Raw genomic sequence first — 12,241 nt, 5'->3', positions numbered from 1 at the left:
TATACCAAACAATATATTTTATTAGTCTTCCAACACCACAGCCCTGTACCAAATTAAATGGAGTCACATGACAACGTGTTAACACAGGAGAGGCAGGGACACAAATACAACCTACTAGCTCATTTTCGGTTTTGCTTTTTTTAAATCGTCATTTGTTTTTTTTTTAATTCAGCAAAATTCCATGGTCACCACCCCTCCACGTAACCCAGACATGGTTAAGGCTTCCTCTTCTTTTACTCTCCCCTCTGTACTCCTAGCCTGGAAAGGTGAGAGCAGAGGCTTTGCTTTCTGTTGTGTCTGCTTGTCCGTTAGGGCTAAGAGGGGTTTGAGGTGTGACAGACATCATCACCCCCCCCCAACCCCATATCCAATTCTAAACCAGGCCTCATCAGCGTATGCCCCAGAATCACCCCTCCTACCGAGTGTGTTTTGACAATAAAAACAGGGGGGGGAAAAGAAAAAAAATCTTTACAGTTAAATCATGTTTGTGCTTTTTTTAATAATACTATTATCTGTATGAGGTCATCGTTTGGCATATTATACAGAGTAACAAAGGAAAATGCAGTTTTTAAAATACTTTGACCCCCCCTACATGGTTAACAGCATTTCAGAGTGGGAGTGGCAGCGACATTTGGCTATCCCCCCCTCTCCATACCCCCACCCTCCTTTACAAAAGAAGATGGGAAAACAAACTAGAAGTCACTATTAAAATCCCTTTAACAACACAAATACAGTACACAAATACAAATAGCATTGAATCTCTGGAGGGTAGTGATGAGATGAGATGTAAACATACAGCCAAAAATGGTGCAACTCGAGACAACAACAAAAAAAACTGTGACCTTTTCGTCTTTTCATTCAGTTCCTTGTGTTTTTAATCCTTTATTGTTCTTTACATTTCGTCGTTTAGCTGTTCTTATAACAGTACAACTACGGACCTCTGGTCCCGGGTCATCCCTGGAGTTTTTATGAAGAGGCTTCCTATCCGTCTGTAGAACACTGGAGCCTAGACTCGTCCCGTACATTCTACGTTTTCCAAAACAGAGAAAGATCAGTCCCCTCTGAAATGGTGTACATCCGCCCTCCCCTCCATGGAACACGCTGCAGTTGCACCACCACACCCGACAGACTGCTAAACCAGCCCAAAAGTGTCTCGGGATATGTGTGTGTGTGTGTGTGTGTGTGTGTGTGTGTGTGTGTGTGTGTGTGTGTGTGTGTGTGTGTGTGTGTGTGTGTGTGTGTCCCCAGTCCACACAACAACCGCCTAAGAGAGCACAAGTCTCATGTGTATTCCTTTTTTTGGCGCAGGTTCTAGACTCCAGGTTCTAGACTCCTGCGGGTTCCGAGTCAGGTCTTTAGTTTCTACTTAGCTGTAGCAGCTCAGAACATGAGGTTCCCGGGGTTTCCGGGACCAGGGTTGAAGCCCATGCCCATGTCTCCTGCCATCCCGCGAGGCCTCATCTGAGGCGGCATCATCATAGTCTGCTGGGGGCCACCCATGCCGTGGAGTGACATCATCATGTTGGGCGAGCCCACGGGGCCCGGGTGATTGTACATGAGCCCCCCCCTTTCTTTAACCTGCATCATCCCATGCCCAGGTCCTCCCATCATGCCCGGCTGCTGTCCCGGCGACAGCATCCGATGCTGGGGTCCCATCATGCCCTGGGGCATGAAGCCGGGGTGGCCAGGGTGTAGCTGCCGCATGGGATTGTGGCCAGGGTTACCCATTGGCATGTCTTGGGGCCCCCCCATGTGGCCTGGGCCCGGCGGACCTCCCATCCCCTGCATGGGCATCCCGATCCTGGGGTTCCCCTCCACCATCATCCCCTGCATCTGGGGAGGGAATCCCTGGGGGCCGGAGGGGTGAGGTTTCCCCCCCGGGCCGTCGCCACCGCGGGGGAAGTAGGACAGAGTCTGGCTGGGCTTTTCCGATGGGATAATCCGGGAGAGGTCAAACTCCGGCATTCCGGTGGCTCCCGTTCGCATGACCTCGTGGAGGTCGTTATCATTGTTGAACATGTTGAAGTCCTGGCCTCCTCCGGGAGTGTTGGGTTTACACATGCCGCCCGGATCCCCGCCAGGGCCCATGTTCCCCATTCGGCCCATTGGGCCCCCCTCCACCTGGAAGCCCATGCCGTGGGGGAAACCACCCTGGGGCCCGGGGCCGTTGTGAGGGAAAGGGACCTGCTGAGGAGGAGAGTGACCGGGGGGGAATCCCTGGCCTCGGTGGGGGAAGCCCATACGGCCCTGAGGTATCATCTGAGGGTTGCCCATCCCTGGGTCCTGCCCGCCGGGCATCATCATGCCGTGGGGCCCCATCATACCCGGCCCCATGGGCCCCTGGTGGGGCCCCCCCATTGGGTTGGGCGAGGGCATCTGGTTAGGCATGCCATGGGAGAGGGGCTGGGAGCCCATGGTGTTCATGCCCATGGGGCTGAGAGCGGGCATGGGGCCTTGTGACGTGGGAGCCATCATGCGGTTGTGGCCCGGGTGGTGGTTCATTCCCATACCTATAGGAGGCAGCAGAGAGGCAGGCAGGGTGAGATCACTACATTCAAACCATAAAACAAAGAGGAAAAACATAAAATGGTTGTCATACGCTTACGCCTCAGTATAGTGAAAGTTCTAGGCTCCAGGGGTGTGTGTAAAAGGCAATTGCAAAGGTGCAAATTTGGATACAGATATGTATAAGTATTTGTGATGCGTTAACCTCTTGCTCCTACCTGACACGCAGGCGTCCCATCTAGACATCTGGAAATGCAAATGCGCTACGCTAAATGCTAATAGCACTCGTTAAAACTCAAACGTTCACTAAAATACACATGCAGGGTACTGAATTAAAGCTACACTCGTTGTGAATCCAGGCAACAAGTCAGATTTTTAAAATGCTTTTCGGCGAAAGCATGAGAAGCTATTATCTGGTAGCATGTAACACCCCAAAAGACCCGCAGGGGACGTAAACAAAATAATTAGCATAGTCGGCGCTGCACAAAACACACAAATAAAATATAAAACATTCATTACTATTGGGTCTTTTTTTAAATTAAATCGGTCCATATACAGCCTAGATATCGATCTATGAAGACTGTGTGATCAACGAAAAAAATAGCGTTTTATAACGTAATGTCATTTTTTAAAATTAATAAAGTCGACGATAAACTTTCACAAAACACTTCAACATACTTTTGTCATGCAACATTAGGTATTAGTAAACGTTAATAAGCGATCAAATTGATCACGAGGCGATTTATCTTCTATAGCTGTACGTCTGGAAATAATGTCCGGGTAAATCTCAACCAAAATATCCAGTCGGAGACCGGAAGAACTGCGCTGCCTTGTGTCTGTTTGACCAAGAAACAAGTCGTAGGCAAATGACAAGACTGTTGACATCGTGTGGAAGCTGTAGGTATTGCAACCTCGGCCCCATTTAATGTGGTTCACGTTTAACAATGGGTTGAAGTGGCGCATGGATATATTTTCCCATTTTCAGTGATCAGATTTTCCTGCACTTTTAGATGAAACGCACGTTCTGTTATAGTCACAGCCGTGATTTAACCAGTTTTATAAATGTCTGAGTGTTTTCTATCCACACATACTAATCATATGCATATATATTCCTGGCATATACTATATTAGTATTATATATTATATTATACTATATTCCTGGCATGAGTAGCAGGGCGCTGAAATGTTGCGAGATTTTTAACAGAATGTTCGAAAAAGTAGGGGGGAGGAGTAACAGGTTAACGGAAAATGGCCTGGTCTAAAACAGCTACCGCTCTGGTAGAGCTGTGTGTGTGTGTGTGTGTGTGTGTGTGTGTGTGTGTGTGTGTGTGTGTGCAAAATATAACAGCTTGTTGGAGCTCTTACCAGACATGTTCATGGGCGGCAGGTTCGGCGAGCGGGCCGGTGGCGAGTCGTCGTCCGAGCTCGCCACCGTTTTGATGGCATCGTGGTAGAGGGGCGTGGAAGTGGGCATGGCGAACTTGGACATGCGTGACATCATAATGGACAGGGGGTTCTGAGATATCGTGGGCTCAGGGGGCAGGGGGTAGGGGCTGCCAGACGGAAGACTGGAAGCACTACTGGAAGGGGGTGCTGTGGGGGGACCATTCCCACCTAAAGGGGAGGGGGAGAGGAGGACGAGAAGGGGAGAGAGAAGAGGGAGAGGAAGAGGAGAGAGAGAGAAAGAGAGGAGAGATTAGTTACATAAATATCCACTGTATCTTCTTATGCAGAGAACACATAGGGCTGAATCCTAATTAAACTCAAACTTTCACATATTGCTTGAGTCGGAGTTAAGCGCACAGACCTCAAGTCAAGATTCAGTCCATAAAGCACAATCTACTGAACTGAATTGGTGGAAGGTTAACAGAGGAGAAACATCTGGGACTCACCTTGCTCCACATTGCCCATCATGTTGGGTGAGGTCATGCTGAGCGGAGGCTGCTTGTTGTTCTGGGGGATGCCTGGGCTTTGCATGGGGGGCTTGGGGGACGATGTCCACCCTGGGGAGGGTGCCGGGAGCGAGGGCGACTTCATGTGGACGGGAGAGGCTCCAGCCGAACCCATCATGGGGGGAGATTTGATGGAGGCAGCTGCCGCGGCTGCAGCCACTGCCGCCGCCGTAGGACCCTGGAGCATGCCGGCCAGCTGGGAGGGCGTCTGGGGGGACTTGAGGTTCCCAGAGGGCGAGCCCAGCATGGGGGACTGGACCTGCCTCAGCGTAGGGGACTTGAGGGGGTTGATGTTGGGTGAGTTAGCCTGGCCACCCTGGATGTCCTGGGGACCCTTGCGGCCCCCCATGTTCCTCTGGTTGGGAGGCGGGCCCGAGTTGGGGGGCATATGGCTGAGGCGACCGTTGTTGCCGTGGTTGGGTCCTCGCTGGTCAGGGCCGAAGGGGGGTTCACCTCTGGGGCACCTAGGGTTCCCAGGCCCGTGAGACCCCATGCCTGGGAAGTGGCGGTTGGAGCCCATGTTGAAGTCCCCTGGGTGGTGACCCTGGTCAGGGAAAGGAGGCCCCTGCATCATCTTCTGAGGGCCCATGTTCTCTGGCATGGAGCCTCCTCTCATCTTCATCATCTCCTCAGGGCTCAAGTTCATGGGAGGCTCCCCCCTCATTTTAGCCTGCATCATCTGGGGATTGGGCCCCATGTTCATGTTCCCGGGGCCCATGCTGAACTCAGGGCCCATGTCCCTGCCCAGTCCCTTGACAAACTCCATCCTGGAGGATGGACTCATGGGGCCAACGTCGCCAGGCATTCTGGGAAACATCATGCCTCCTCCGTTAGGGCCGTTGCCATCCATTGGCCCCCGGGGGCCGTTGCCCCCCATCATCCTGTTCATCTCCATGATCATGCCCGGGGGCAACCCCATGCCCTGCTTGTCACTCCCCATGCCCTGCTGGAACATGGCCTCCTGCACCGCCTGTGGGTTGGGGAACCTCTCCACCCGACCCCCTGGCCCTACAAACTGCCCCTGTCCGGGCGGGAAGCCCCTGCCGTCGCCCATGTTGGGTCCCATGTCGTCGGGCCAATTCATTCCAGGCCGGGGCCCCCTGGGGTTGGGGCCGCCCTCCATACCAGGGTTCATCATGCCAGGAGGGAAGCCGCCAGGCATCCTCTGCATGTGGGGGTGCATGGGGCCCCGGGGGCCCATGCTCATCTGCTCTGGGAAGTGCTCGGGGCCCCACATCTCCCCAGCCGAATTGATCTGGTAGGGAGGCGGGGGCCCGCGCATCATGGGGCCACGGGGGCCTTGTTGGTGCATCATCATGTCGCCCATGGGCCCCCGGTGCTGCATCTGCTCCTGCTTCCTTTTCTTCTCCTCGTAGAACTCCTGCTGCAGTTTCAGCCATGCCATCTGCTCCGGGTTCATCCCTGTGTGATCCCCGTGCTCACCGCCGGGCCCTCCGTGAGAGTTCATAGGCGGCCCAGGAGGCAGGGGCCCCAGCTCGTCTGGGGAGAAGGGCATGTCTCTGAGGCCTCCGGGCCCAAATGGAGGACCATCGGGCCGGGGCCCCCCAGGGCCTCCAGGCTTCCCCAGGTTCTGGGACTGGGCCATCATGGCCTGGAGGGGGCCCTGCTCCCCTGGCTTCTTGGGCCCCCCCTCCATCATGCTGGGGTTGGGGCCGGGGGGCCCGCCCGTGTTGCCCTGCCCCATGGCTACCATGTCTTTGAGGGATAACTCCTTGTCATCGGGGAAGAGCATGCGTTGGATGTCCCGTAGTGTCTGCAGGGAGCGTTCTCGGTGCTCCAGCTGCTCCTGGGACAGGCCCTCAGAGTTGTCCCCCATGCTGGACATCAGCTCGTGTGCCAGCTGCTGCTGCTGGGCCGTGAGTTTGGCATCGGCACCATTGGGAAGGTCCAGAGAGGGGAAGCTCTGTTGGGATGCCCCAGAGGGTGTCTGGTGGCCGGGCGGCCCTCCAGGGTTGCTGTTAGGGTCGTGGGGGGTGCCGTCCTGGGGGCTTCCGCTCTTAGAGTCCATGCCCCCAGAGGCGGCCCTGTCCTGGGGGAAGCTCCCAGGCTTGGCCCCCTGAGGCTGGGCTTCTGCTGGCTGCTGTTGGCCTGGTGGAGGTGCTTTGGAGGCCTGCTGGTGGTTCTGGTCAGAAGGGTGAGATGACTGCTGCTGGGGGGCTCCGCCCAGCTGCTTGGAGTCACCCCGAGGGGGTCCCATCTGATTATTCTACAAGACAGGGTGAGAGAGGGGTTGGTTGGGTTACCAAAAGATCCCACTCACTGACACATTAAGAGACACTTATCAAAAGCATCCCAGGGTGCATAATTAACATAGCTTTAAAACATTTTTTTTAAAAATACAATTATGCTGAGTTGGACAAATATCATAACATTGTCTGAACCATGCTTAAAGTTTTCACATTGTTATATAACATTATATTACCAGACCAACAAGGGGCACAATGCAAATGGTCCGCTAACGGCAAAATGACAGGTTTTGAAGTGGGTTTGTTTTACCACAGGTAGGTGGGGCTTGTTGCCCTTGGAGATGTTGTTCATGTGGAAGGCAATGATGTTGTCCGAGTGGCCTGTGAAGACCGCATCAGCCGCCCTGCAGACAGTAGGAGCACACTCATGAGTAGGTGCGTGCGTGCGCCCGCATGCGTTTCAAACGGGCAACAGGTAGAAAAGTCCCATTTCAAAATCAGGTTCATAATTTAATGATTGAAGCCGATCACCGAAGCCATTTTTTTTAGCACAATTGCCACAGAAAACATTAAAAAAGGTCCAATGCAGACCGGGGTGTTTTACATTTCTGGGTAACAATTAGGTACCTTACTGTGAGCGTGTTCAATTAAAATGGTCAAAAAACAAACAAATATAACTTCTTAGCAAAGAAACATTTCTCAAGCAAGAATGTGTGTGTGTGGGGGGGGGGTTGGACTGTAACTCTGTAACTCCTATTGTTCTATTAACTCATTTACTGCATGGTGACATCACGGGCCTTTAAATACAACTGCTTAGTAGTCTGGCCTCAATAGCGTCTCACTAGTGTGCAAGATATTGAGAACCTGACAAAAGTCCCACTACTGAATCGGACACCTATCGATAGCAACAGCTCATGGTCTTCCTGGAATCAGATCAGATGTTTTTTTGACTCAATGGAGGAACGTAGTCAGAGAAATGCTGATGAATGTCTTGCTCGAGCTGTGCATGGAACTGGTTCACCTCTGATGCACACAGGCAATGTGTACTGGAAGAGATGTCTGAATGTTCCTCACCTAGCATAGACCCATCTAACCAGACATGCTTTATCTACTCATTTGTAGAATGCAGAGTTCAACAGAATTCAAGTGAAGGTCAAACAAATCATATAGAAAGGAGACTGTATTGCAGTCATCTCTGATGGGTGGTCGAATGTTCGTGGGCAAGAAATAATTAGCTACATCTCCACCCCTCAACCAGTGTTCTACAAGAGCACAGACACAAGGGACAACAGACATTCCAGTCTGGCAGTCATCAATGACCTTGGACCACTGAAGGTATTTGCACTGGTGACAGACAATGCCGCGAACATGAAGGCTGCTTGGTCTAAAGTGGAGGAGTCCTACCCTCACGTCACACCCATTGGCTATGCTACTCATGCATTGAATCTGCTCCTCAAGGACATCGTGGCACTGAAAACAACGGATACACTCTACAAGAGAGCCAAGGAAATGGTTAGGTATGTGAAGGGTCATTCAAGTTATAGCAGCAATCTGCCTCACCAAGCAAAGTGAAAAGAATAAGAGCACCACAGTGAAGCTGCTCAGCAACACCTGTTGGGCTGGTGTTGTCATCATGTTTATCAGTCTCCCGGAGGGGAAGGAGTCTCTCCAAGAAATGGCCATATCACAGTCTGCCGATATGGACAGCCCCATCAAGAGGATCCTCCTGGATGATGTCATTTGGGAGTGGTAAGCAGCCTGAAACTCCTGAAACCTATAGCAGTACCCCTTGCACTGATTGAGGGAGGCAATGTCATCCTGTCTGATATTCCCACAGAAAGTTTCCACATCGGAATATTCCCCAAAATGTGCAACCCTACAGTCGTGGCCAAAAGTTGAGAATGACACAAATATAAATTTTAGCAACATTTGCTGCTCCAGTGTCTTTAGATGTTTTTGTCAGATGTTACTATGGAATACTGAAGTATAATTACAAGCATTTCATAAGTGTCAAAGTCTTCTATTGACAATTACATGAAGTTGATGCAAAGAGTCAATATTTGCAGTGTTGACCCTTCTTTTTCAAGACCTCTGCAATCCGCCCTGACATGCTGTCAATTAACTTCTGGGCCACATCCTGGTGGCAGCCCATTCTTGCATAATCAATGCTTGGAGTTTGTCCGAATTTGTGGGTTGTTGTTTGTCCACCCGTCTGGGGAGTTTCCTGGCCATGGCCCCAAATATCAATGTTTTGTTCCCCGAGCCACTTAGTTATCACTTTTGCCTCATGGCATGGTGCTCCATCATTCTGGAAAAGGCATTGTTTGTGACCAAACTGTTCCTGGATGGTTGGGAAAAGTTGCTCTCGGAGGATGTGTTGGTACCATTCTTTATTCATGGCTGTGTTCTTAGGCAAAATTGTGAGTAAGCCCACTCCCTTGGCTGAGAAGCAACCCCACACATGAATGGTCTCAGGATGCTTTCCTGTTGGCATGACACAGGACTGATGGTAGCACTCACCTTGTCTTCTCCAGACAAGCTTTTTTTACCCCAGTCCTCAGCAGTCCAATCCCTGTACCTTTTGCAGAATATCAGTCTGTCCCTGATGTTTTTCCTGGAGAGAAGTGGCTTCTTTGCTGCCCTTCTTGACACCAGGCCATCCTCCAAAAGTCTTCGCCTCACTGTGTGTGCAGATGCACTCACACCTGCCTGCTGCCATTCCTGAGCAAGCTCTGTACTGGTGGTGCCCCGATCCCGCAGCTGAATCAACTTTAGGAGACGGTCCTGACACTTGCTGGACTTACTTATGCGCCCTGAAGCCTTCTTCACAACAATTGAACAGCTCTCCTTGAAGTTCTTGATGATCTGATAAATGGTTGATTTAGTTGCAATCTTACTGGCAGCAATATCCTTGCTTGTGAAGCCCTTTTTGTGAAAGGCAATGATGACGGCACATGTTTCCTTGCAGGTAACCATGATTGACAGAGGAAGAACAATGATTCCAAGCACCACCCTCCTTTTGAAGCTTCCAGTCTGTTATTCGAACTCAATCAGCATGACAGAGTGATCTCCAGCCTTGTCCTCGTCAACACTCACACCTGTGTTAACGAGAGAATCACTGACATGATGTCAGCTGGTCCTTTTGTGACTGAAAATGCAGGGCTGAAATGCCGTGGAAATGTTTTTGGGGGATTCAGTTCATTTGCATGGCAAAGAGGGACTTTGCAATTAATTGCAATTCATAACATTCTGGAGTATATGCAAATTGCCATCATACAAACTGAGGCAGTAGACTGAAAATTAATATTTGTGTCATTCTCAAAACTTTTGGCCACGACTGTACTTCTGACTAATCAGATCAGCACTTTTGCCAATAATTGGGCAAGACATCTGAATTGGGATGCCTGTGTAAATACAGTCAATGTGTTCTTGGAGGGAGTTCAAGCAACTATAAACCAGTAATAGCCAGCTGAAGTACACAGGTGAACTAAACAGTTGAAAGCTCCATGGTTAGGGGCACGGCTGGAATTGCCTCTTGTTATCTATCACCAATCTATCAAATGTATTTATAAAGCCTTTTTTACATCAGCAGATGCCACAAAGTGCTTATACAGAAACCAAGCCTAAAAACCCAAAGAGCAAGCAATGCAGATGTAGAAGCACAGTGGCTAGGAAAAACTCCCTAGAAAGGCAGGAATTTAGGAAGAAACCTAGAGGAACCAGGCTCTGAGGGGTGGCCAATCCTCATCTGGCTATGCCAAGTGGAGAACACAAGAGTACATGGACATTAAGGCCAGATCGTTCTTCGATACGTTCAAACGTTCATAGATGACCAGCCGGGTCAAATAATAACCACAGTGGTTATAGAGGGTACAACAGCACCTCAGGAGTAAATGTCAGTGGGCTTTTCATAGCCGAGCATACAGAGGTCGATACACTGATCAGGGGGTTGGCTGGGCCACTCAGGGCAGACAAGGTTTGGGGGAAGAGAGAGACACCTTGTTGTCATCCCCTGTCAATCAAATGAGAACACCCCACTAGGGGACAGGCCAGAGTTTGGGTGACCCTCTGCCATTACTCACAGTCAGTCTGTCAGTGAACACACTGAAAAGGTGGCTGGCTAGGCTACTCAGGGCAGACAAGGGTGTGTGGGGGGTAAAGGGGGTGTGAGGAGGAGATGGTAGTGTACGGGTCAGATACAGGGAACTGGCTAGATTTCTCTGAAGCGTGGGGAGGGAAGGGGGCAACACACCCCACAATAAGGTTTCCATCCAGTGTCTTCACTTCATTTTGAATGTATTCACTCGTCTCGACCATTCTCCAGGAGTGTGAACTTGCACCCTCCTTTGTCAGACTTAAAAGCATCAGATTGGTCAAAGAAGCATTGGCCTGGGGGAGTTTCCGACCATTGTTAAAACCAGAGAGTTTGGGGTGTGGTACACTTTAATGTACAGATCATAAACAATGACCAATCAACCATACAAACAAACAGCCAGAGCTAGCTTACTTGTTGGCCATCTCTGTTGTGAAGACGTACACGACCTTTGACCCGGGCTTGGGACCGCTGCCGCCCAGCTCCATGCTCTGCCCTCCAACGGCATTGTGGGTCGACGTGGCCGAGCTGAGCGCGTTGTTGGAGTCCAGAGGCTTCATCTCTATCGAGTTGCAGTCTGGAGAGAGAAACAGAGAGTAGGGGTGAGAATGAGAGAACACTATGGACCAGACCATGATGTTCATAACCAATGGTGTTGTTTCAGGTTGTCTCCATTGTGCATCTCAAAATATCGCTATATGTGGTTCCTGGGACGCTAAAACACTTCTCCGGGGGCGTTGTGAGATCAGATATAATCAGTTCACTGCAATAAATACAACCTGGAACTATTCAGATGAGATGTACAGTATCAAGCATCTCAGAATAGGATTGCTGATCTAGGATCAGTTCAACCCTATCCATGTAATCTTATTCACTGTGATCTAAATAGCAAAACTGCTCCTAGATCAGCACTCCAAGACGCTTGACACATACGGCCCCAGACCATTAGGCCTGTGTAATCTTCTCAGCGTTATTTAGGAGGACCATGGGGAGCACTCACAGCAAATCACGCTTCTGTTCCTTCCCAACCCCAGTTCACTGGTCTAGTCCCAGATTTGTTTGGCTGAGTTTACACAGGCAGCCCAATTCTGATATTTTTTCCACTAATTGGTCTTTTGACCAATCACATCAGATCTTCTCCCATATTTTTATCAGAGCTGATCCGATTGGTCAAATGATCATTTAGTGAAAAAGAGGTCTGAATTGGGATGCCAGTGTAAACGCTGCCAGGGGACCGTTTGTGGTAGTGACCATAGGAGTTGATTAGACTGTACGAACAGATCTGGGACCAGTTGACCAGGTAGCTACAGTACTTACTAAAGAACCCTGGGTCTTCCTCGTCACTCTCGCCCCCAGAGCACCAGTCCGCTCCACTGTAGGGCTGCCGCCGCTCAGCTACACACAGCCTCTTGGCTCGGCTGCCCAGCTCTACACCAGAGAGAAAGAGATGAAGGCGCTAAGTCTGGCTAGTGTCAAGCAAGCAC

The 12,241-nt window shown here is 50.6% G+C and overlaps 1 protein-coding gene across 5 annotated transcripts in view; it reads right to left on the bottom strand.

Annotated features, from left to right (window-relative positions):
• The window catches only part of LOC118363688 (B-cell CLL/lymphoma 9 protein-like), a 110,097-nt gene continuing 97,856 nt past the window's right edge, over nucleotides 1-12,241 (bottom strand). For all 5 annotated transcript variants that reach the window (XM_035744816.2, XM_035744818.2, XM_035744819.2 and 2 more), the window contains 6 exons: nucleotides 12,075-12,185; nucleotides 11,172-11,334; nucleotides 6,975-7,068; nucleotides 4,398-6,684; nucleotides 3,871-4,119; nucleotides 1-2,510 (listed from right to left, as the gene is read on the bottom strand). In XM_035744816.2, the coding sequence (XP_035600709.1) occupies nucleotides 1,381-2,510; nucleotides 3,871-4,119; nucleotides 4,398-6,684; nucleotides 6,975-7,068; nucleotides 11,172-11,334; nucleotides 12,075-12,185 (4,034 nt within the window). In that variant the 3' untranslated portion in view covers nucleotides 1-1,380. The remainder of the gene's footprint in view (nucleotides 2,511-3,870; nucleotides 4,120-4,397; nucleotides 6,685-6,974; nucleotides 7,069-11,171; nucleotides 11,335-12,074; nucleotides 12,186-12,241) is intronic.

The sequence above is a fragment of the Oncorhynchus keta genome, chromosome 30 (assembly GCF_023373465.1).
Source record: "Oncorhynchus keta strain PuntledgeMale-10-30-2019 chromosome 30, Oket_V2, whole genome shotgun sequence".
Taxonomy (NCBI): Eukaryota; Metazoa; Chordata; class Actinopteri; order Salmoniformes; family Salmonidae; genus Oncorhynchus; species Oncorhynchus keta.
The sequence above is the reverse complement of the archived record's forward strand: the minus strand, read 5'-3'. Positions and strand labels throughout refer to the sequence as shown.